We start from the raw sequence: 26,863 nt of genomic DNA on the forward strand, positions 1-26,863 counted from the left end.
TCAAGGCATATAATTCATTTAATATTTGCTGATAGAAGTATATTAAACAACATGCAACACGTACAAAATTAGACAAAACAACACAGCATTTTCATCAGTATATATTCGGTGATTTCATGTTTGTTTTTGAAAAAAAGAGTAAAATGATTTGTATTATGCCATAAGCGCATGATTTTTGTAATACATTTAATCGTGCTTTTTTTTTTAAAGATACTAAGAGTAATTTAGCACTCTTACATGTTATATCAAGAAGTTTCATATACATATTCTGCAATGAAAATCAATGGTGTACTAAACTTTACAAAATCATGTTAAAACATATTATCTGTATGTCCATAAAAAGAAAAAAACATTTATGAATTTGGTGTGCCTGAAGCATTTTTATTGATATACCTTCATAATGAACGATCAAACCAAGGTAGAAAACATGAACTCTTTTAAAACCAAAGGAAAACGGTCAAATTTGTGACGAATTCATGACCAGATACAAATAAAGTAAGTCATATATCACATTAAATCATTATTCTGTTCATTGATACCAAAGGACCATCAACATCATTCGTATTGTTCCAATCATACATACAACAGTGACAAGCGAAATGGTTGATATTTCTGAAAAAAGAATACAAAAATTATATTGAATTTTAGAATAAAATAAAAACGTGATAACAATGAAATAAAATATAGTTATCTACCTCGATCAGACAAATTTCAAAAAATAACATTTTCACCAGATATATATGGTGTTCAATTAGTTTTCAGTAATATGTACTAAGTAAACCGTATCAAAACTGTGGTAAACTTACTGACTAACTAGTATTCATGTAACAAGTATTTGTGCATTTTCACCGTTCTGACCATTTAAAAAAATTTTGATACACCAAATATTAATTGAATTGTCGTATGTAATTTCTCGCCATATCTATTCGGTACATTGAACCTGGCGTGTTTCTTTTAAAATCATTAAAAAAACAGATCGTACCACTTAATCCGTTGATTAAAATCTTTAACCACTCTCGATAGATAAAGGTTTATATGCTCGATACAATATTTTAGAACATACTCACCCCTTCTCGTCCAATAGAAAATCAGTTTTTTTCCTTCTAATTTTCATAGTACATGGCTTTCCATGTACTATAAGATGCTATACATGAATGATTTTTCATTGTAGATTAATTATGAAAGTGAACTCTTAATAACTACACTAATGAAGTGTACAATCCCCTGAGGCATTTTGCAAAGGAAAACAGCCTACTGATTAAAAATGAAAGAGAAAAGAATTATAAAAAAAAAAAACATTTTGAAAATTGCAAATGTTTATAATGGAACATATATGAAAAAAAAAGAAAAAAAATGAAATGGGAGAAAAGGTGTAGATAAACTTATCTTTAAATTAATGTTAATATCAGACCCAAAGAAAACAATGTCAGACTGCTGATATATAAAGCAACTTTTTCGAAGAAAAAAAAATACATGTACATTCATCAATAAAAAATAAGTATCTGATGTTGAATGATCGTAATTCTAATATTTATTGAGTGAGTTTTATAATTGCCAAAAATATACAAATTTCAAAAAGCTGATTTATATAACATTGCTTGCTTTTTATAATCAAGAAATCTAAGGTATATAAGTATTAAATTTTACCTGAAGCGGAAGAAAAACTCAATGATTGAACAATTTATCCTTTTTGTCCTCACAAAACTTTGTCAGTGCTATTTCATTCCATCCATTGAAATGACCATAACATGTGATATACATTACTTTTATAAACCAAGTTAACACTTCATTATAAAAAGTGAATTCTGATTAAGGTTTGAATATTACAATGGAAAGGATAATTTTGTAAGGTAACTCGAAGGTGTGAATATGTTCTAAATTGGTCAGACAATACTTGGTCCTGTTTTATGAACATTTAAAACCCTCGGCTATGCCTTGGGCTTTAAATCTTCATAAAACATGACCAAGTATTGTCTAACCTTTACGTAATCAACGGGTGTGGGTTAAAATCTATATTTTGCTATTAAATGAAAATTTAGGCTTTCAGTCCAATTTAAAATATCCACTTTTGATACAATAAATCCGTATTGTCCTGCCAGTATAGAGTTACAGTGTTTTAATCCACTTGGCTTGTGAAACAATGTCATGATAGCACAAAACTGAAAATAAGAGAACTCTAGTATTTAACAGTTTTTGCAGACAGTGGTTTAGGAAATTTTTTTAAGCATTGTTGATATTTTCGCATTAGTAGGCATATTAATGAAGCACTATTTACAGAAAGATTTCATCGTTTAATTAGAGATCCCAAGGCTTGATAGGGGTATAGAAAAATCGACATCCCTTGACCCCTTTCATACGGCAAAAGCGTTCGATACCGTTCCCTACCAAATACTTCTAAAGAAAATGTCACACTTTGGGATAAAATACAATACCTTACAATGAATTTCGGCATGGTTCAGTAAGCGACACCAGAGAGTATGTCTACATGGAGAAGCCAGTGAGAACAAACCAGTACGATCAGGAGTTCCACAAGGTACAGTATTGGGATCACTTTGTTTCCTTATATACATCAACGATATGGGAGAAACAATATCATCACAATCAAGCCTACGCCTATTTGCTGACGACTCGCTACTATATAGATCCATTAAGAGTAGTGAAGACAGCAAACAACTACAACTAGATCTGAGAGATTTGACTAAATGGGCGGAGAGTTGGCAAATGACATTCCACCCAGCTAAATGCTACACACTGAGGGTAATAAGAAAGAAAACTCAACAATAAAAGAGTATGAAATGATGGGACAACAACTATCCACAGTTCACTAATATCCATACCTCGGAGTCGAATTATCAGAAGATCTCAGTTGGGATCCACACATCAAGAAAATTATCACAAAATCCAACCGAGTACTAGGATTCCTTAGACGCAACATCTGGAGTGTCCACAAGACATCAAAGCGCACGCCTATACATCGGTAGTGCGCCCACACCTTGAGTACGCCTCTGCAGTATGGGATCCATATCGAAAACATCACATTGACTCCCTAGAAATGGTCCAAAGAAGAATTGCCAGATTTGCGACATCAACATACAGTGGAGAACCAGGGACAGTTACAAACATCATGAAAACCCTAGAATGGCAGACACTAGAATCTAGCTGGAAATCCAGTAGATTGAGCATGTTCTACAAAGCCACACATGGACAGGTGGCAGTCAACATACCATCAGTCGTGAGAAGACCATCTACCTCAACAAGACAATACCATCCAGAAAAATTAACTCAGATCAGAACCTCCACAGATGCCTACAAATACAGCTATATACCACGCACCATCACCGACTGGAACAGCCTGCTTCTCGAAGCGTTCCAAGCTACATCCATGAAATGCTTCAAGGAGCAACTTCGGAGACAGCAGCTGTAAACAGAAACCACCTGTTTTTATCCAATTTTAATTGCATTTGTAAATACTGAGCACGCAGGTTGACGTTTGCACAGCAGTATCTGCGTTATGGATTTCCACTGCAGATCAATAGTATAGATGTAGACGGCAGTACAACTCATGCAACAGTAAAATAACAAAAATACCGAACTCCGGGGAAAATTCAAAACGGAAAGTCTCTAATCAAATGGCAAAATCAAAAGCTCAAACACATCAAACGAATGGGCAACAACTGTCATATTCCTGACTTGGTACAGGCATTTTCTTATGTAGAAAATGTTGGATTAAACCTGGTTTTATAGCTAGCTAAACCTCTCACTTGTATGACAGTTGCATACAATTCCATTATATTGACAATGATGTGTGAACAAAACAAACAGACATAATAGGTAAAAATGTCAAACATAGGGGAACAGCAGTCATCTTAATCACTATGAAAACACACAAATATGTCAACAAAGAAACACAAAAAGGCATACAGACAAAGCACATTAGCAAAAATGAAAAACAAGAATACAAAAATTTACCATAGCACAATAACACAATGACGGGATGTATAAGTACCGAGCCACGTCAAATGGATATTACCAAAAATAGACTAAACAGTAAAAGTAATATTCACAGACAAATAAAAGAATGCTATAACACGTTATTAAGATGATAAACAACGTACCTTGAATATATACTCCAAGACCATCGTGTATTATTTGTGAAGTTGATACGGATTATTTATCAACAAGGTCTTGGTATCTTCCGATGAACTTTTTTAGAAAAAGGACGAAACGTTCTTTGACATACCCCTGGTTCATCAACTTTCTGCTCAGACACTGGTGACGTTTTACAAAGTCTGAGTAGCAGCTGCAAGCTCTTGAATACCGAATAAGTTGGGAAATTTACATCCCATATGCAGGTGAAGTTGGTATATTGCTACTAAGGTTGGGGGGGAATTGATAATTTCAAAATTAAAATTGTCTAGTTTGTCATAGATTCTGGTACTGAAATGACCGTGTATGTCAAATTCGAGGTATAAGTCTAAAAATGAGGCAGAGGAAGCGATGTCTGTTGTTTCTTTAATTTCTAGTTCAGAGGTGTCCGTTTAGCTTTGCAGGATGTATAAGTAATTAACCACATCAAGTCGGAATGAGGACATTATATCCGATGTCTTGTGTAGAGAAATTGACGTATCCTTTGCATAGATATCAATGCATTTCTAATCTAGAAATGCGCTTCGGACACATGAAATGTGTAAAGAGTTGTTTTATATATTTTTAAAATGTGGATAGGTTTATGTTAGGCGTGTCACAGATTAAGCTGAATTCGTTATGATATACTCTTTTAAGCTTGCCAAATTACTACTTTACCTTAGAATAAATTATTAAGTTTTTTAAAGTATAATTTCGTCTCTTCAATTGTTATTTTATACATTAAACGTTTGAAAATAAATTTAGAAGGTGTATTAATAAACGTAATAAACCGCAAATATTGTAAGCGATATATATATAACCTGTCACCAACACAAACATTTCATTTCCAGTCATTTTAGATGAAGTTAAGATCAGAGTGACTATTTACAACTAACATTCTTTTATTGAGAATAGTGAATTGTACCTTAAGTTATACTTTGAAAAGTAATACTTATTGTCAAAGTACTAACACCGTACTATAGTTTCGAGTATAATCCAATATCCTGAAATAACAATGAAATCAAATTTATTTTATTTTACGTATCATTTCCAGAATCCTTAGTAGTATTATCTTATACATTACTTACTATCAGCACCGCTAGGACAGGTCGCCAAAATATGTGGATTACAACTTGCATATGACGTCGTCTCATCGCTGCCATCCTCACAATCCTCCTCACAGTCACACTTAAATGCTTCATCTATACAAGAAACGGACCCATGCTGGCATGAAAACCAACCTGTTGGGCATGTCTTAAAAGAAATGCAAATCTGTAGTGAGTAAATATTGAGGATATATAAGTAAACCTTACGAACAAAAAATATTCTCTTGACAATTTAAGTGTCTGTATTAAAATATTTGAGATGAAAAATATATTGATACAGAAATATGCTAGATGTTAAACATCCATACTGTGGCGAATTGGCGATGTTCAGCATTTACTTCTGTTTCGTTTAATTTGTTTCAAATTGCTAAAAAAAATCCATGAGAAAAAACAAATATAATTTTTCACAAATATTGCTTCTAAATTATTAAATCTTACTTGTACATATGCTCCATATGCTGCTGTGGGACAAGCTTGTGTGTTGCAGTATCCGTATTCGCTTGATGAACCACTACAATGAAGTCCGCCATTAGCTGGTCTTGGATCATCACATACTCTCATTCTTGACTGACGACCGCCACCACAAGTAACTGAACACACACCCCATGACTGCCATTGTCCCCATGCACCATCAACTGTTAGTGTAAAAACAACTTGTGTATTCAATTCTTTAATGAAGACAGGTAAATATATATATTTATTAGTCTAAGTAGGGTATTTAGATCTAAGACATAATAAAATTACCGGTATCAATTTTACAGCACCAAATCCGACCCAGACAAGGAGTCAACGTTGTGCATTAGGGTGATACATTCCTTAAGTGAAAAGGATGACCAAAAATAGCAAATTTCAATAAAACATGTTCCCTATTCCATGTCAGTTCTGATGTCATGACTGCTGGTCTGGTTATACTCTCGTGAACTAATAGGTCACCAGCTAAGGTATCGGTCCATTGGAAGTATTAACATAAACCTTGCCAGTTTCACATGCACAAGATGCACATTTGGTAATGTATGAGGTTGCAACGTTTGAATCAAAACTTTTTGGGCGATTTTGAAAGCACCAACTGCAACCAACTGCATGTACATTTTAGCAACAACGCGTGGGAAGCTTAAATTTGGGTCTCCAAAGAGTTGGTGCGGCCCCAAGTGAAAAAAAAAATGTTCCGAGTTGTTTTTGCATGTGAACTCTGTAGAGTGTCACATCAAACTTTGCTTTATACGTAAAACAAAAATGTTCATTTAAATTTCTTTAAGTCCAAAATATTTATGAGTTAGACACATTTATTCAAAAAGTCAGCGACGGACATTTCGAAAAATCTTAATGTTATCATGCACTGTGATAAGAGGACACCTTTGTTTCTCTTGGTTTGACAATTTTATTCACACCAAAAAGTTTTCCACAGGTCACAACACTTAACATTTATCGCTCCTTGAAAAGAAGGTATGGAATTTCGGGTATTTATAAAAATCTATATTGCTATTATCGTATCATAACTTCAATACATATGTACTGCATTGGCAGTTTAAGAGTAAAACAAAAGATGTATATTTGTTTATAAATCTTTATTTTCCCGATTTTGATACCGAAGACCTAAACTGTGTTTCAAGTAGTTTAAAAAAATTAATCTGCTACATGTCGATATAAATCATGGAATCAAATTTCAAGAATAACTTGCTGGTTTGTAATATTTCATGATCGTTGTACACCGATTCGATTCGATATCAATTTTTCCATACAAACACCGAGTTTTGTCAGATACTTTCAGTTAATTTGTCAGTAACCCATTCCCCTTTTGTTTTCAATTTCTTATCATTTCTTACTTAACAGAAAGTGCATAGTTGCGACATGAGAAGTTATTTGGCATTCATTATTTTTTGAAAAAGTGTCTTGAAGTTACAGAGGAAATTACTTTCATTAAAAGGAGAAAAATTCAGTCAACTAGAAAACTTTAACTTTGTGTTTTTTGTACTTTGTACAGAAGTTGGTCAATATACTATACCCGTCAAAAGTTCATATTTGTATTTGTAATTTTACATGTTATTGGCGATGTTTAATAAATAATCTGACTTGATATATTTTAAATGCCATTAAGCTTAATCATACTTCAAAGATTTGGATGTTTAAGAAATCAACATAAAGCGGTGAATAAATACCCTTTGTAGGTCCCTCAAAATAACTCGTGCCTGTTGTAAAAAATTATCCTATAAGTGACATTAACGTCATTAACCGAGATAAATAATCTATGGAATTTACAATACCTGAGCAGTTTCGCTTTCGATTGTAACCAGCACTATCGAAACCGAATACAGACAAAAATATAATGTAACGCAGGATATTTTCTTGGTTTGGTAATACTGCAAATATGGTTGTTTTTTTTATTATTTGTTTTCTCCATTTCATCAGTCTGAGCACATCAAAAAGATAGTAGTCTTTGCGAAGTTTTAACAGAAAATTTTAAATTCATGAATTTACACTAAAGCGTTATATTACAATTAGTGATATATCCATTAGAACATAACAACATAACTAGTTCTTACTTACTTATGCAAACTTGAGTATTACATGACTGTGTTTCCAGACCATTACCAGCGCAAGCTGCTCCGTTATATTGTGGCGCAGGATTTGTACAGGATCGAGTGCGATCTTGTGCGCCACCACCACAAGTAACAGTGCAAGTTCCCCAAGACGTCCAAGTTGTCCATTCACCATCAACTATTTTTCAAAAGGAAACAAAATGCAACGTTTTTTAAACAAAGAAATATATCAGAATTTACAATAAACGGAAAATTGTTAGAAAAATGTATTTCCAAAATAGTAAATTCACTTTTCTCTGTAAAACCGGTTTGACAGGCAACACAAGCAGAGGTTCAGTTAAATCAACACTATATCAGAGTATATTATTATAAAAGAAGGCTTAGAGTTATAAGTTAAAAGTACTTTTTGATATTGAAGGAAAATATCGTCAAAAATATAATGATAAGACCCTGGTTACTCTAAGGACAAAAATGCTATTGTTTCCGTAGATATCAAATTTCTATCACCGAAAAATCAAACTCTGTATGAATGAATGATTAATCTTTTCTACATTCTTATGCATTATTGAATACATGTTTGTTCTGAAGTCACATTAGTCATTAGTCATTATGTTTTATTCTAAATCTTGTTTTCATAATCACATAAAAAACATAAAACATGGACCTAAAATGTTTTTCCAAAATAAATTTTTCTAAATTTAAGATAAAATGTAATACATTTGTTTTGAACAGTGTAAATAAAGTTAAATCTGGTATACTATTTTAGTGTATCATTGGAATCTAAGATATTATTCCATAAACACAACTATTGACAGAGTCCAGAAATTTACCCTTGAAAAGGAGTTAACGGAAGATTTATAATTACAATCTTATGATATGATTTCTCTGTGTGTAACATTTTACTGATTTTTGTATAAACATATTTTTTTAAGAGACAGAAGATACAAAAGGGAGATTCAAAACTCATAAGTTAATGAGAGACCGAAAAAAGCATGGCAAAAAACGTAGGACAAACAACAGGCTACAAAACACTGCATAGAAATACTAATCAGCAACTCGAACCCTACCAAGACCCGGGGGTGGCATCAGGTGCTCAGAAAGGAAAAGCATATTCTGCTTAACATGTTGCACCCGTCGTTTTGCTCATTCAGTACAAGTACGTGTTCAGAGTCACCGGTGAAGTCTTAATCGAGAAAGAGGATAAAGAATTGGTACGACAAATGGAACATATCCGTTGTCATATGTGATAAAGATATTCAATAATGGTCAACCAACTCTTAGGGCGCCGGAAATTTCCAAAGAGATGATTTCAACTTTACTACTACAAATTTTTGGTTCAATAACTTCCTTGTAAGCAGCAACTGTCTATCAAGGAAATATGAATGCTAACTCTTGAGTATCGACTTAGATAAGAGATATCTAACCCGCATGAAGGCTCTACTGGAATTCGCTACATAGAAATGGAAAATTCACAATTTGACAGCTAAAATCATCCTTATTTGAAGGGACCATTTCAATTTATGATAGATATTGTTCTATTTTTCTGGCTACCTTCAAGTCACTTCCAACCAAAGTGTAAGACATGCTATTTGCATTTTATAAAGATATGATAGATGCAAAAGGTCTTTAAAATGTTATTTCTGTACGTACACATTTAAGATTTTTCTTGTTTGATACATTATTAATATAATGTTGGTTGGCGTTTAAATAATGCTTTTAAAAAGTAAAAAAAATGAAAACTTATTGAATAACTTTTACTCACTTGGACATGGCGTTAAAGTACAGGTTTGTGTTGCTGCGCTTGACCCAACACAATCGGCTCCATTATGGGCTGGTGAAGGATCAGTACAAGTTCTTGATCGGTCATGTGTGCCACTTGCACATGTTACAGAGAATGTTCCCCATGCACTCCAAACAGCCCACAAGCCATCAACTTAAATTTTATAAAAAAAAACATTCAATACATTTCTAATAGACGGTCTGTATAACGAATTTCAAATCTTTTAAAATCGAAGTACTAGTATCATATTTGATCTTTATTTCTAAAATCTTACTTTATTAAACTACAGTCTCTTAAATCAAAGTTTTGCGTATATAAATACTTTAAATGTTAAATAAAGTAATATTAATCTACTGTAGGTGTAATTCCACCATTTTTTTCCCATATTAGTCTTTGTTAAATTTGCACTTTTCAAACAAAGTGCAAAATTTATCTTTGTTTCAAATATTTCCAAAAAAAATTGCAGAATTTATCTTTGTTTCAAATAAAGAATATTTAGCATGAGTAAAGTTTTATCCTGTCCAGTACTATAGACAAAATTTCAAATAACATTTCATTGCATATAAGATATTAACCATCACTAGAAGGTAACCAACCAAATTTTCATCCTTTTTTTCCTGTGTACAAGCATTAGTAACCATGTAACCTCAAGTTTCAAAATATTCTATAGAAACACCAAATAAAAAAAGGATGATGCTTTGAAACACCCAAGATATATGTTTATGACTCAGAAATTGTTTACTGCAATGAAATTTAGGATTAATTTTTTACAACTGTCAAGTTCAAGGGAATATTTTTTTCTACCCTTTTTCGTATGCAACCGGATGTGACGTACTAGGATTTGGTGGTATTACACCTGTGTTACTGTAATAACTGTTTGCAAATTAATCAAGTAAAAACCCAGAGCATAACTTTTCAGTCTGTTTTATAGCTTGGAAGGATAAAACTTGCATATATATATAAATAATAATATTAAAAATGATACTGATATATCAAAAAATAAATCATACAATTCCATAATGCACATATCACTTATATGTTGACATGAATTATTATTATGGTCATAATTATAAATTGACTGTTTCAAACATTTTCGAAATACTAAGGATTTTCTACCACAGGAATAGATTACCTAACTGTATTTGGCAAAACCTTTCGGAATTTTGGGTTCAATTTTGAACTTTATATGGCCTTTCTATATTTTTGGATTCGAGCGTCAGTGATGAGTCTTTTGTAGACGAAACGAGGTCTGGTGTACAAAATTTTAATCCTGGTATCTATGATGAGTTTATTGTCATATTATACATACCATTTTCGGTTAAAAAATGTAATAGTATATAGTATGATTATGTCATTTTAGACAACCGATTCACACGTACTTGGACAAGGGACTTTAGTACATGTCTGAGTATCTGTTCCCGAACCACTGCAGTCCTGTCCAGAGTGTTGTGGTGTTGGACTATCACACTGGCGTTGTCTGTTTTGGGTTCCGCTTGCGCAGGTTACTGAACAGCTACCCCAGGAAGCCCAATTTCCCCATACACCATCAACTAAATAAAGAATGTTTTTGTGTGAATTAAGCTTTTGGTAATGTATGTTATTGCATATTTGCAATTGTCAATTTGCTTTATATATGTTGTACATTCTCAAGAGGAATTTTGCCTCCAAATCACCTATTCACTCATGTGAATCAATAGCAGTTTAAAGACTCACATTTGAAGACCTTGGTGGACGTTTTACTCCATCAAGTAAGATTTCAAGTTTTGACCAAATAACTATCTGATAAGATTCGAAAACGAAGAAGAGTGAATTATTGTCCTGTTATTAGTTTACTGCTATAAAATGGTTTTGTGTATCTTAAGCATACAAAAAACTGATCAGGGCAGATCTTAGACATCAATTACCGGGAAAGTTGAAAGAAAGTTTCTATTGTATTTATACTTGTTCTTAATTTAAAAAGAATTGTTGAATTCAATTTGTCTTCTCAAGATAAAAGAGAGATAATAAAAAACAAAAACTATCGGTCAATGGAAAACAGTAAATAATCTGGACAAAAAGGAAAAACAAGAAAGAAAAAATACATTCGACAAAAAGCTACGTAGAACACTTTTAAGATTTAGCCACATGAACCCCACCAAACCGAGTTGGTATGTTAACTCATGAGTTTCGAAATCTTCTTTGGCACCCGTCAGTATGACGGGTACCACATGTCGAGCAGGATCTGCTTACCCTTCCAGTGCACCCCCGGTTTTGGGTTAGGTTCGAGTTGATCAGTGTAGTTTGCTATGTTGTGTTTTGTACACTCTTATTTGCCTTTTAATCTTTTTAGTTTTTTGCCATGGCGTTGTCAGTTTATTTACGACTTATGAGTATGAATATCCTTTTGGAATCTTTCGCCTGTCTCTCTTTTGCTGAATCCACAGTCAATGCATTCTGTACACCCGCTGAATGATTGATATAGCATGTGTATGCTTTGTACACCACATTCCTTAATAGTCCTACCATAGATGTAGCTCATTCAATGTATTGTGAAAATATTAAACAATATCAGTATGAAAAATGAAGCATTCATATGCTAAGCATTTAATAGATATTAGTATGTTTCCGCGGTTCGAATAGTAAAGCGGGGAAATATTGTATTGTCGTTATGTTAATCATGAATATTCATAAGGCATAACAAAATTGACCAATCAGGAAGTCGTATTTTGTATTACGATATACTCGAGTTTTCAAGCGCTTCACTTTTAAGCCGTCATTTAACATAGTAAGCTCCTTTTTATAATTGATAATTGCAATTAAACTTTTGATTTTCTATTCAAATACGTGTTTTCTAATTAGTGGTGAGGTTCGACACTTTTATCCGGATTTAAGCTCGAGCATTGGCATCGGATACAGGTTTCCATTCATATCAAAATGCAGAGATATACGCGAATACACTATCGACAAACTGATACATAATACATTGTATATGTTTGATATATGTAAAATTTGTACTGCTGGATATTATTTGAGATACCATTTGAAACGGCGTCTATCACGTTCGACAAGCTGTCGCAAATTTACATTTGTGTTCAGTATATATTTCGTCATATAGTATAGGTAATACATATATATATATATCTTATAAAAAATATGAACTACACTCACTTGGGCAAGGGACTCCAGTACATGTCTGTGTATCTGTACCCGAACCACTGCAGTCCTGTCCATTGTGTTGTGCTGCTGGGTTGTCACACTGGCGTTGCCTGTTTTGGGCTCCGCTTGCGCAAGTTACTGAACAGCTATCCCAAGAAGCCCAACTCCCCCAATTACCATCAACTATAAAATGGTTATTGAAAAAATATACAATTTTTGTTATTTTTGGATATGTTTAAGTATTACAGTAGCAAACAGATTTTTTTACTTCAGAATATTCATAAGCTGTTGCTAAGTTTCCACTATAGAGTAAGAAAATACCGAGATCATGGCTTAAAAGTGGCGGACAATTTCACAATTTAAAATTTTGTTTTAGTGAAGACACTAATTAATCGACAGCTTCTGATTGTTACTGCTATTTTAGTTTTTAAAACTTGTAAGACAGCGATTTTACCATGGTATCCTTCATCGATGAAAATATCAAAATCGATTAAGTTCAACTGAATCAAAGTCATTTTAATACGTGGATTTATTTGAACCGGTTAGACTGTAATGCGGTATAGTTGAAATATTGCCAGCAACCGTAATAAAAATTGCAGTGTGTTGTATAAAATATTATTATTTTCGCTTCTCAAAGCGCATCATTATTTACAGAGTTTGTTTAAGAAGTCCTATATAAGAACATTATGGTAAAACGCATTTCTTGACATGTTTGTGTTTCTACAAGAAAAAATACCCATGCAAACAAAAGTAAACATACTTGGGCAAGCTATTTGTGTACAAATCTGTGTATCTGTATTCGAGCCACCACAGATCTGTCCGTTATGTTGTGGTGCTGGCTGGTCACATTGGCGTTGTCTAGATTGAGTTCCACTTGCACAGGTTACTGTACAAGAGCCCCATGAAGCCCAATTTCCCCAATTACCATTGACTGAAAAGTATGATTAAAAGGGAATTTACAAATTTGAACAAAAATTTCATTAGTTTTAAAAAAAGAGAGCGAAGATATCAAAGGGCTATAAAAAATTCGTATGTCCAATTAAGACAGAAAATATTATGACTAAAAAGAAAAAATACGAAAAGACTGACGACAATATCAAAACATGACACCATAAAGTAAAGATTGAATAACAAAAATAAAAGTGTTGGCACCGAGCAAACCGTACGAAGATTATTTCGAGTAAGCTTTAATGACTTTAAAATTAACGGACAAAAATATTATTTCAATTCTGCCTCAATGAAGCAAGAACGACTGATTTATGTTTACTGTTTTATGACCATTTCTGTTGTAAGTTATGTCGTAAAACTTTGCAGACATCCTCATCAAATGCTTTTAAGGCAAATTGCTACATCTATGTGAGTTAAACATTTTACAAAACATAATTTTGCTTTGTGATTTTCTTTTTTGTAATACATGAAAATGCTTTCATAGACATGTGAAACAGTTATGTATTTATAGAAAAATACAAAGAGTCATTATGCACAGTTGCTTTTATACATAAGTAAGAAGTAATAATAAGGAACTTAATTATAATATCTTTGGTGATCCATTTCCTATATTTGACAAAAGAGACTTGCTGCAGAATTATTTCAAATATATCAGATCGTACCTGGACATGCTACTTTTGTACATGTCTTTGTATCTGTACCCGAGCCAACACAGTCTAATCCATTATGTTGTTGTGCAGGACTATCACATTGGCGTTGTCTGTTTTGGGTTCCGCTTGCACAGGTTACAGAACAAGATCCCCAGGAAACCCAGCTTCCCCACTGACCATCAACTACAGTTAAGAATGGAACATTTACAAGGTACAATCGATTTATTTTTGTTTTTGTGGTAATCGTTGATGTATTTTAAACTTTAAAATCTTAAACAAAATTCGATTTATTGGACATAACGTCACCTTAACAAGGAGGGAATTGTGTTTACTGCCTGTGGCTAAGTCTCATAACCCTACCATTAGACAGAAGTGTTAAAATGAAATTATTTCATATAGCTATGATGGTACATGTACCTGGTTCTCTTTAATATTTTCAAATTAATTGATAAACACTGTCGTAGATAAAAACAAATTAAATAACAGCTAAATTAGTATCATCAAGAAAATGTCAGTGCAGTAACTAGTAGTATTTTTATCACATCTGTTCTTTTTCAATATAATCATCTTTACCATGATAATGTATTAAAAGTATAATGAATGAAAAGCGGTCCCCTTCGACGGACATGTTTCGTCTGTCGCAGGGTAATAATTCGAATTATGTGCTTCTTTCAAAAAATTTCGTAAAAAACTTTAAAACAATGCGGCATTTGAGCGCGAATGGTTTGATCAGCTCTTCGACGTTTGTATTAGGTTTTCGATTATCGATTATCAATAAAGATAAAGATGGTACTTTTATTGTTTGAAGTTCTCCAAAATTTCCTAAGATAAGCATTTAATACAAATGTAAAACAAAAATCGTCAAACGAACGGTTATAATGCAGTTTTCCATATAACTTGCATTTCAAAGGATAATAAGTATCTTATAAATACTTGATTGCGACCGATTTTTTATTTCGATTGGGACATTTTAAATTTAAATTTTTGATACAAATTTCATTAAAACTTGAAAAGAAGCCTAGGCTTTAGAGTGCCTGTTGCATTTTGTCTTATAGTTTACATTTCGACAGGCCATCGGTTGTTCGGTACTGTTTTTGTTATCTTCTCCAAGACATTAACGAGATAAACATCACAAATAAATGGCATAGAAAAATGAAATCATGGCTTGATAGCCCTAAGGGTGCACTTTCAAATATGATTGATATTTCCATGGATCATTGATCCTGTAAAAATAGTTGATTGAAACGGATTTTTGAACACACACCCAAGACATTTCTAGAGTTAACCTATATTATGATTTCAGAAAATACTTAAACGAAATGAAACTCGAAAACGCTTACAATGCTGCAAATTTCTTTATAATTCACTTGATTTAGGGACATAACTCCCTTAACTTTCTAACTTGAAAACGATATTGCTGATATTAATCTTTTGCATTAACGTCATAAAAACTGCAGATAAGAAATGTAGCTGTGAGAGCACTAACATGCTGGTCGGATGATCGGACAGACGGATGTACACTGCATGAACGCAATCCTAGTATTTCTTCGTTCTCGTTCTGAGGTGTGTTATGTAGGGGTACAGATATATTTATTCTGAAATCGCACACAAACACATAAACATGACACCTTCTGAAAATCAAGGCTTAGTTTTTTTGTATCAGAAAGTACCTGGACAAGACACTTTTGTACATGTCTTTGTTTCTGTACCCGAACCACTACAGCTTTGTCCATTATGCTGTGGTGCAGGACTATCACACTGGCGTTGTCTCGTCTCAGTTCCGCTTGCGCATGTTACAGAACAAGTTCCCCATGAAGCCCAGCTTCCCCACTGACCATCAACTGCAGGAAAGAATAAAACATTAAGGATTGGTGTCGGACTTTCGTTGGTTCTTTGTATGCACCTGATTAGTCAGATATTGGCCCGTTTTTCTGATAAATATTCATTCTTTCAATGAAGGCAAAGGTGAATAATTCATATCTCTAAGACGATCAAAATACTAGTGTTATAACATTTCATATGTATACAAATGTTGATGAGACAAACAAATTTCCTAGCATGCGGGGAGTTTTCGGTATGATTAAATTATCAATGCTCCTATCTTAAAATAAGCGCTCGTCAATGCCAGAATATGATTTCAATCATATTTTAAAAAAATTGAGGTAAATACAAAAATAATGTCTATATATTCTGGCAATTCTACAAATTCTATGTAGCCAATTGTCATGGGAACAGTTGGTAATTGTAAAATAAAGATGGAATAAAAAAAATTAAGTCGAAGAAAGGCGTTCAACACTATGATCCAAACTAGGAGTACTGCAAGCAAAGCTCATAAAGTGATGCCCCAGTTGACAGAGAAAAAAACAACGAGAAGTCCATAAACAGAATTAAAGAACTATGGAATTATATGTATTGAATAAATCAGTATAATGGGTTTTTGAGGAGTTACGGATAACAATGGGTGAACCCCAGATGAAACAAAATATAATTCGGATAATCATTGCGGTAAGAAATGTTATATAACATCATGTAAGAAAGATTTTTTGAATACTTCATAAAATGCTGTCGAGTATTCAGTTAGTTGTGGATATAAAAGTGGACGGAATGTACAAACAAATGGACAAACGGAAGGGCAAATAGACAGCTAGACTCGTTATCACTATATAAGAAATGCTTCAGACAGCTGTTGTATGATAAAAATGATAAGTCTATAGAAGTCTGTAGCTCAACAGAAAGATTCAAGGTTGACCAATACGAATTTTGGTAACAGCTTTCTGTAAACCCTTTTGTAATTTAGTATGTTTTCATCTTTTTTAGGTTAGCACCAAGCTATTAATAGAGATAAACAATCGACAGCATATTAAATCTGAAGAAAGTATTGTAATAACATTTATTGGAACCAATGTTATTGCACTAGGTGCGCAAATTGACAATTTATGTCTCAATAGCGATGCTTGGAGTCAAAATATCTAAAAATAAAATCAAACCCCGATCAAATGTTGAACTGCTGATAAAACCGAAAAGAGCACAGCCAAATGCAGACAATGAACAATTAGTCGTTGGAATTCCTAAAGTATCTTATTGGTTTGAGTACTGGAGAACATAGAGAGTCAGATAAATTATCCTACACTTTATTACACAGACTTTCACCGATATGTGGTTAACTTAAAGAATAAACATTACCATTGTATGCCAGATCTTAACATATGTAGCTTTCAAATGTATCTAAAGTTGAGCCAAAAACTTACAATGTTATAATAGGTTTTTGAATTGGGCTTAATCGTGACTCTCGGTCACAATTTAGCTTAACAGGGTTTGAGTAGAGTTCGTTTCGATTCATCTATGACCGCTATTACCATTACCTACAGAAACGCATGCTCTGTACATATTGAAGACATTATTTCAATGTCAAAAGCAAAAGTTATATGATCAGTGCTTTAGATTATTATGTGCAAGGGTTGTTTCTATGACAAACGACTACCAACTTCAACAAGTCGGAATGCATTTGATATTCATAGACATACTTACCAGCACATGAAATAAGCATACACGTTTTACTTTGTGAGCCAGAGCCACTGCAGTCCAACCCGTTGTTAGCTGGTGCTGGATTGGAGCATGCTCTATTTCTACTTTGGCTTCCACTACCGCAACTCAAAGAGCAGGAGGTCCATCCTGTCCAATCTGCCCAGTTACCATTTACTGCAATCCACGATAAAAAAAAATATATGCTTTATGTGCCTGTTCCAAGTCAGGAGCCTGTTTTTCAGTGGTTGTCATGTCTGTCATATTTGTTTTTCGTAAATTGTTTTGTTGTAATTTAGACCGTTAGTTTTCTCAATTGAATTGTTTTCCATATTTTTCATGTCGGTGCCTCTTATAGCTGACTATACGGTATAGGTTTTTCTCATTGTTGAAAGCTGTACGGTTGCCTATAATTACTTAAGTCAACTTCATTTGAACTTTGGTCGATACATTTTGTAGTTGTGTCATTGGCAACCATACCACATCTCCTTATTTTTATATGACAGTAATATCAGTGCTCAAAAACGAGGTTTAACTCTCGTTCTATTGGTTTTTTTAAACATTCCTTTGTGATTACCTACTTAAATTTCAATTGGTTAAAGTTTTAATAAAGAATACATGATTTTAAAAAGTAAAATAACAAAAATACCGAACTCGGAGGAAAATTTTAAACGGAAAGTCTCTAATCAAATCGCAAAATCAAAAGGTCAAACGGATCAAACGCGTGGATAATAACTGACATATTCCTGATTTGGTACATGGAAGGTTCTTATGTAGAAAATGGTGGATTAAACCTGGTTTTATAGCTAGTTAAACCTCTTACTTGTATGACAGTCGCATAAAATTCCATTTTATTGACCACGATGTGTGAACAAAACAAACAGACATAATAGGTAAAAATGTCAAAAATAGGGGTACAGCAGTCAACATTGTGTTACAATCTTAATCACTATAAAACAAACATGTATGTCAACAAAGAAATACAAAAAGGCATATAGACAAAGCACATGGCAAAAAAGAAAGACAAGAATACAAAAATTTACCATAGCACAATAACACAATGACGAGATGTCTGTTAAGGGATTCCTTTGCCAACTAGGTAGATTGCTTAAACAAATTTACAACTTACTCTTACATTTTGTTTTATTATTTTTTTTCTATTTTCTGTTCAGTACTATCCAGTCGAGGCAAATATGTTTAAGGCAAATGTGTATTATTTTACCTTCCCTATTTTTGGAACGAACGCCTCCCTCAAGGCCTCAACAGACATGTTTATTTGTTCTGTCCTGCATTAAAAGCATTTATTATTACAATTTACTATTAATTGAATTTGGAAAATGCTTTAAAACTGGTTATAAAAGAAAAGAAAAAAATCAAGCATTTTATGGAATAAATATAGCAAAATGTAAACAAAGCCTTACCTGGACATGCTACCATTGTACAACTGTTTGAGTTAATCCCTGAACCACTACATTGGTTTCCATTGTGTGCAGGAGCAGGATTATTACAAGATCTTGTCTTTGTTTTATCTCCTGTTCCACAAGTTACTGAACATGATCCATAAGAACCCCATGATCCCCAGTTTCCATTAACTGGAACAAATTGACTTGCATTAAGACTTTCATTTAACTTATTCCTATACTTACTGAGATGTACTATTATAGTTTACTCAATGTTTTTTGATAATGAGCATTTGGTTTCGAAAACATTATCTATACATTATAATTTTGAGTGCAATCAGTTTTACCAAATTTTTTGTGGATTGACAAACAACTTAAATGTCTACCACCAGGCTTAAGTGTAGTATGACAGGCACACGTTCGTTATCTCTTCTTAAGAACAATACATATTAGTTCGATGCTTCGAATGAATTTTTATGTCGCTGGGATGTTCTTTTCTAGTAAAATTAAAACACTTAGTGTTATTTTATTCAATTTATGCATTATATTTTATCTATTCGTAATATTAAAGTTTCTTACTATAAAATATTGATGTCTTAAGAAAGAACTTTGGTTTTATGGAACTTACACCACCGATTTCACTTGTGTAAACAATGATTTTTAATGAGTTAGAGGAATACATTTTCCAGCTGAAAAAAAGTCTGAACAATTTTCAAAGATAAGTAAGAATAAGAACAATTATATAAACCAAAGATTATTCAAACTACGAGTGGAGTATTAAAAGACAAGATATAAATTACACAAATAAGATATCCGAATAATTTTTAAGTCTAGGTGTGGTGGTCAACTGTAGGAATATCTCAAAAGTGGGATGCCAACAAACTATATTGTATTCTCATGTGTTTACAATCGGATACTTTTATTAGGATTGTTAAAGTTTATTTTTAACTATCACTTCTGTTTTAGTATAAATACTGCATTTATTTGATAAGACATTGCTTAAGCAATGTGTTACGGATATACACTTTCTGGTACTTGATATAATGATTATTCATTTTCATTTCAAAAACATATCTTTAAGACTTAAATACAGCTGATTAACTTTCGTCTGATTCCATCACCTCAAATCAAAAACATCATTATCAAAATAACAATTAATAGAAGTAACATATCAACTTACTTGGACAATAGATAGTCGGTGAACAGGAGCTGGATTGACTTGTGTCACCAACGCACTGTGTTCCATCATACTTTGGTTCTGGATTCGAACAGGTTCTGGTTCTAGTGTATGTACCACTCGCGCTAGAGCCGGAAGGATTGCATGATACTGAACAACTACCCCACGATGCCCAATCTGCCCAAGCACCGTTAACTGTAAATGGGAAATGAAATGTTTTATGTGTTCGTACTTCCTGACATGCTGTTGTTTTATGTCAAGTGGTATCGACAACTCAACATTGAATAAGATGTACAAGTCATTAAACAAAATGAACAAGATTGCGTAGATTATTGGAATCAGTGATCAAAAACATCTAATAGAATTAACAACCAACATGACTTTTTTGTACTCGTCATAATAATTGTTTTAACAAGAATCAAACCAAACTATTACAATCCACACTGATCTGTGTCCACACTTATGTTTTCACAAGAAGGATGTTGATGACAACTACTACCATCTATATATATACATATATATTTATACTGCAACTATTTGTGTTTATTTCCTAAATATAATAACACAGCTATATATTGTGCAATGTCAATTTCATCATGGAACACTTTTTTCAACAATCAGGGTTTCAATTTCATCATGGAACACTTTTTCCACAATCAGGGTTTCATTAAGGGATGAAAATAAGATTGAAATTTGTGTTACAATTTAAATAGCCATCAATGTATCAATTTAAGTTGCAGTATAAAATCAATATCAGGTCAATGTCATAAACAGTTTCTCAGCCTCATACAAAAAAGTATATATTTTTCTGACATTGACCTAATATTGTATATATATAATTCTGTAGTCATCAACGTTATACGGTATTCAAATTGTGAGACAAATTAACATGTATTTCATCCATTTGTTGATTTAGGACTTACAATTTGTAATTCTAATTGCATGCGTAAATTTCGAGTATCTGTCTCAACCGATACCACTTACTTGGTGGCGGTTTTGCACAATCTTCTTCTGTTACACCATCACCATCGTCATCTGTATATTAAAAAAGAATCCGTATGTTACGCGTTTTGAAAGAACCAAATACTACAACACGAAAAATAAATAAATACGAAACTGGTTAAAATGAACAAGGTAACAAGGTATCATCCTTAACTAGCGCAATATTATTGTGTTATCGTACTAAGGTAATTTTTTGTATTCTTGTCTTTCTTTTTTGCTAATGTGCTTTGTCTATGTGCCTTTTTGTTTTTCTTTGTTGACATATTTATTTGTTTTATATTGATTAAGATTATAACATAATGTTGACTGCTGTACCTCTATTTTTGACATTTTTGCTTCGCATCACGGTGCGGAGCTATTAGTTTCCGTCGGTATACACGCCATCTTTGAAATAATTACTTATCACATATAGATTCTGATTGGTTGCTTTATGATGCGGCTGAGATACAGCAACAGCTATTGGCTTAAATGAGATAAAGAATTACAGACTTTTCTCGTCTCAGGATAAGACATCAAATGCCGGAAAATTAACTATGTGTATTTCAGTTCCGATCAACTGTCATTAATTCGTGTTCGTTTTATTATGCATATATTGCACACTGAAATTCAATATTGAAATATCAATTGTTAATACGTGTTTATTTGGTTTGTTAATCTGCAATATGCACGATTTGTTTTGCTAAACAAATGTTCCTATACAATGTTTACAAAAATGCATTATCTGTATTTTATAACTTCTGCCAATCTAGGCACACCTCCAGAGTCGTGTCTATTTGTAAATGTTTTAATTTTCAACAAGTAAAGTGAACAAAATTTTAAAAGCATGTGTGTAAAACGCACACTCTTAAAGTAGAACAACATCATTTTCACTGAAACTAAATATGTATTGCTGTTTACAATTATATGTTATTGCTTCGCATTGCAAGCTTTTATGTTACTCTCAATCAACATACCTAAACATTCATATATATCTAAATAAATTACAAGGGGCCTCGGTGGCCAAGTGGTCTAAGTAGTTCTACTACTGTAATCACTAGCCAGTCAACACTGAGGTTGTGAGTTCGAACCCCGCTCGTGCGTGTGTACTCGACTCCAATCTTAATTGACTAGGATTGTCATTTTTCCTATCGAAGGTCGATGGTTTTCTCCGGGCACTCCGGCTTCCTCCACCAATAAAAACTGGCCGCCACGAAATAGCCCCAATGTTGCGCTTAAAAGTGGCGTTAAAACACCAACAATCAACAATCAATCTAAATAAATTACATACAGAACTAGCAATCAAAATTGCAAGTCAATGACCAGCTGAAAGATCTAACCACACTCCACAAAAACATATTGACAACTAAACACTGAACAGCCAGTTTAAAATTTCAGAAAAGGTCATCTTGATATATATACAAAAATTGATATTCCAAGTCTAAGACATCTATTTTATATCAATCAATATCTAAAAGTACCACATTTCCTATACTAAATCAACAACCACATGCACACATATTACCTTAAAATTGGGATAGAGCAAAGCAGTCCACGGCTTTTTAGAAAGCTCAAACTTGTTGCCTATTATGTTTGTTTGTTTTGTTCACACATCGTTGTCAATATAAAGGAATTTAAACAAGTGAGCGGTTTAATCCGCCATTTTCTACATAGAAAATGCCTGTACCAAGTCAGGTATATGACAGTAGTTATCCATTCGTTTGATGTGTTTGAGCTTTTGATTTTACCATTTGATTAGGCTTTCCGTTTTGAAATTACCTAGGAGTTCGGTATTTTTGTTATTTTACTGTTTAGACGTTGTAAATCGTAAGTCATGCAATAAATTCAAGCTTAAGTCAGCCTATAATTAGTCATGGTAAACATTTTTCAAAGCCGTATGAAATTAGAAATACAATGAGTTGCTGCCACATGATTAGTCTAAGGTAGTCAGAAGAAATTATCGAAGATCTGGATTTATTTGTAATTATTTATCAAATTAAAATTTCCAGTTTTCATTATTGTCTAGGCTCGAGTTACATAGTCGATTCTTAAGAAATGTCTAATTTTAGAGTATCAAACTAATTTAATATATTATTTATATCTATAATATTGAATAAGTCGTTATTGCTAAAACAGGGTTAAACTGTCATCTTGTTTCTTCTCTATTTACAAAACCATCAATTGCGTATCACTATGACTGGATCGAAACTCCCTTTAAGAATCCCCATGTTTGAGCATATATCATTCATTTAATGTTATTCAAAACCCGTACAAAAATGTAGGAAAATCCCTTCAAGGGACCAAATCCTAAAAAGTATGATTGGGCAGGTTATATCGTGACCAAACCCAGCTGGTCTCTGTAGACAATCACCCCTTAAATTATTCTAAAAATATATCGTTTTATAAAAATAATGAAGCTCCTCCCTTTTGAACCGGAAGTTTTATAAACTGCTGTTGACAATATGAAGTCTATGAAAGGAAAAGAAGAAGAACTGATCAAAAACGATAAGTTTTCAAACTTTGATTATGAGACATTTCTATATACCGTATTTACACTATAGAGTAGTATATTTTTACATTTGTTATCATCATTATGTCAACAGGTTTTTATGAGTTAGTAATTAAATAATAATGGAGTTCAATTTGACTTCCTTTCACTAATAGCACGTAATCAACAAATAAAACATGGAATACAAAAAATCAAATTGCCTTTTTGTAATATTTTCAAACTACCTTTATTTTGATTTTCTGTTGTACACAGTTCTTCATCAATAAGTCCATCACAATCATTGTCAATACCATCACCAACAACTGTAGAAGTCGGCACACATATCTGTAAGTGTATGTGAAGTATAAAAATTACTAACTAAAACCCATACAGACCCTTCATTTTTGTAACAGTGGATTGAATAGACTACCTTTGCTATATTTGGCAAAACTTTTAGGAATTGTTGGTCCTCAATGCTCTTCAACTTCGTACTTTATTTGGCTTTTTTTTTTTTAACTTTTTTTGATTTGAGCGTCACTGATGAGTCTTTTGTAGACGAAACGCGCGTCTGGCGCAATTACAAAATTTCAATCCTGGTATCTATGATGAGTTTATTTGATTATTGTCTCTTCGTTAACCGAAGGACATTACCAACGTTTTAAACAATTGTGAACTTGTTTCTCCTTTCGTCGCGCGTCTTTCGTAATTTGGCATAGCGTTGTCAGATTTTCTCGACTTATGAGTTTTTAATGTCACCTTCTTATCTTCAGCCTCTTTTCCCCCTCTATTATAGCAAAAGCAAACCATAAAACTCATTGTCTAGTTCGAAATTGGTATGCCATATTCCGATGCTGCTTGAAAGTTGTTCACTAGAAATCAAAAGTTCACAAAGGAAAATTGTAATCATCTCTTTTCACTTAAAGTTTAATTTTTCAATTGAACCTCATTGTCAATATCTAGATGTAAGTCGAAATATGAAACAAATTTTAATATATGTTTAGCAATGTGTATTATGCTTTATTGCAAGTTTAATGGAATATATGCAAAAGATTGAATATAATGACATTTTTCAGTTCGTAAATATCCAAAAGTCACATCATGTGAAATTCGGTCTTGATAGCCTAGTTACATTAAAAGAAAGTTTCAGGTTTCAGGGGCCATGCAGTTGGTGCAGTGGTTATTTAAAAACAAAAAACAATATAGGAAGAAGATTTGGTGAATACCTGGTCATAATTTCTCATAAAAACCAAACAGATAAAGTAAATGCAAGCAAGTCTAATTCTGAAGAAGACAATTACATTTGAAGTTAAAGATGTGAAGTTCATGGAACGAGATTTCTATATAATTTGAGTAATCAGAACTTGAAATATATCTAATATACCGAATTAATTTTTGCCATTCTCATTCCTGTAGTGAATCCATACGTTTCATAGTTAGCCTTTCCATAAAGAAATCCTCCAAATATAGAAATTGGTGAGGCATGACGAACAGTATGTGATCCATCCGATATTGAGATGTACCCTCCTACAAGATCGGTATCTGGAATATCGAAGTACGCAGTGTTGGATGGGAAAGAACCTCCGTCGATTTTTAGTCCACTTTTATCTGCCTTGTTCACCACAAAAAGAAAAAAGTTTTCGTAACTTCCTAGACTATATTTAGGTGTTGTGAATGTGTAATCGGCAGCATATTGTTCAATAGGTGGAATTATAAGCATAGAGGGATCAGCTGGTTCCGCTGATGATACTTGACTTTTAACAATCATCACAAGGAATATTGGTTTATCGGCTGTGATATAGCAGTAATTATTGGAGTCGATCGAAATTTGATTTTGGTCACCTAAATTGGATAAGGTGAATGAATTTGTCGATATCCGCCCGTTTTTATTGCATTTATAGGTAACTTGAGTGGAATCTTCACTAGCAATAAATTTAAAGTAATCTCCAGTGGTTCTTGCTGGTGTAGGAACAGTTGCAAACCTCTTTCCCCATGTATTAACTGGAGTTAGATGCTCTACCAAGTGATCTTGACTGCCTCCTGATCCTGTGTTTGTCTTTCTGTTTCCACTGAATGCTGAAACAGGCTTGTCGCTAGTAATATAAGCTCCAGTAAGATCACCTGTGCTTTGGAGCTGAATTGCATCATAACTGTTCATATTGACAGAGATTGTCTTACCTTTCGAGTATTTCTTTCCGTTATAGGTTACGCTTCCACAATTTGAACAGGATGGCAGCTTTATTTGAACATTGGTTGAGTCGCTCACACCTACAACACATAATTGTGTCATACGGTAAGGTGGATAATATGTTACAGCAAAATACTCATCTGAAAGGACATCTACGGGGAGACCAAGGAAAGCATCGTTGGAATACTTTTGTTTGTTAACACCATAAATAACCACCTCATCGTCTGAAGACACACGAATACCTTTTGACTCTTTAACTGTTCCTTCCAAACGCAACCTAAGGTCAATAAAAAGTTGTTTGACAACGCCAGCAGTTACTGTGAATTGTTCGTTGACAGATGGGTTCGTCCATTTAGGTGATGTGACTTCGACGTTTACTGTAGTTGTACGTGATGTCGTTACGAATAGTTCTAAATCGAAATCTGTCAAATAATTGTCCATGAATGCTATGACGAACTCTGTTCCCCTGTTGTCTGGTGCATTTGTTCCTAAAATATCATATATATGCATTTTCAATAACATTCATTAATACTTAGTACCTTTATTCACATTTGCATTTTCCGTTGTATTTTCATTTAAACAAATTTGAATTAAGCTACATTCTGGAATCATTTCTTTAAAATTTATCTCAAACCGTGATATATATATATATATTTCATTTCGTTTGAAATTGGGTTTTTCCCGTTTCTTATTAGTAGGACTTATATATAGATGGGAACTAGTATTGAAACGCTGCCTCCCTGGTGCTAGAGTCGGCCCCACCAGAGAATACAGGGTCACAAAGAAAAAGGGAGTAAAATGATCTATAAAGTGTAAGGTTCGACGACCACTG

At 33.2% G+C, this 26,863-nt stretch overlaps 1 protein-coding gene across 1 annotated transcript; it reads right to left on the reverse strand.

Annotated features, from left to right (window-relative positions):
• LOC127733593 (uncharacterized) lies at nt 1-26,487 on the reverse strand. Its single transcript, XM_052242927.1, has 13 exons — nt 25,228-26,487; nt 24,092-24,191; nt 21,365-21,415; nt 20,384-20,575; nt 19,225-19,395; nt 15,952-16,122; nt 14,294-14,464; nt 12,696-12,866; nt 10,928-11,098; nt 7,776-7,946; nt 5,670-5,866; nt 5,214-5,379; nt 1-612 (listed from the first exon to the last, which is right to left on the reverse strand). Exons 1-13 carry the CDS (start codon nt 26,470-26,472, stop codon nt 530-532), a joined length of 3,060 nt encoding a protein of 1,019 aa, XP_052098887.1. The 5' UTR covers nt 26,473-26,487; the 3' UTR covers nt 1-529.
• Between the last annotated feature and the right edge of the window lie 376 nt (nt 26,488-26,863).

The sequence above is a fragment of the Mytilus californianus genome, unplaced genomic scaffold (genome assembly GCF_021869535.1).
Source record: "Mytilus californianus isolate M0D057914Y unplaced genomic scaffold, xbMytCali1.0.p SCAF_3, whole genome shotgun sequence".
NCBI classification, from domain to species: domain Eukaryota; kingdom Metazoa; phylum Mollusca; class Bivalvia; order Mytilida; family Mytilidae; genus Mytilus; species Mytilus californianus.

Bases quoted from the DNA above. Each gene is read 5' to 3' on its own strand.
- LOC127733593 (XM_052242927.1), bottom strand. From the start codon at position 26,472: ATGGACAATTATTTGACAGATTTCGATTTAGAACTATTCGTAACGACA. The intron at 21,416-24,091 runs GTAGTTTGAAAA...TTTAATATACAG, and splicing joins AACAGAAAATCAAAATAAAG to ATGACGATGGTGATGGTGTA. The intron at 5,867-7,775 runs GTAAGTAAGAAC...TTACACTAACAG, and splicing joins TAATACTCAAGTTTGCATAA to TTGATGGTGCATGGGGACAA.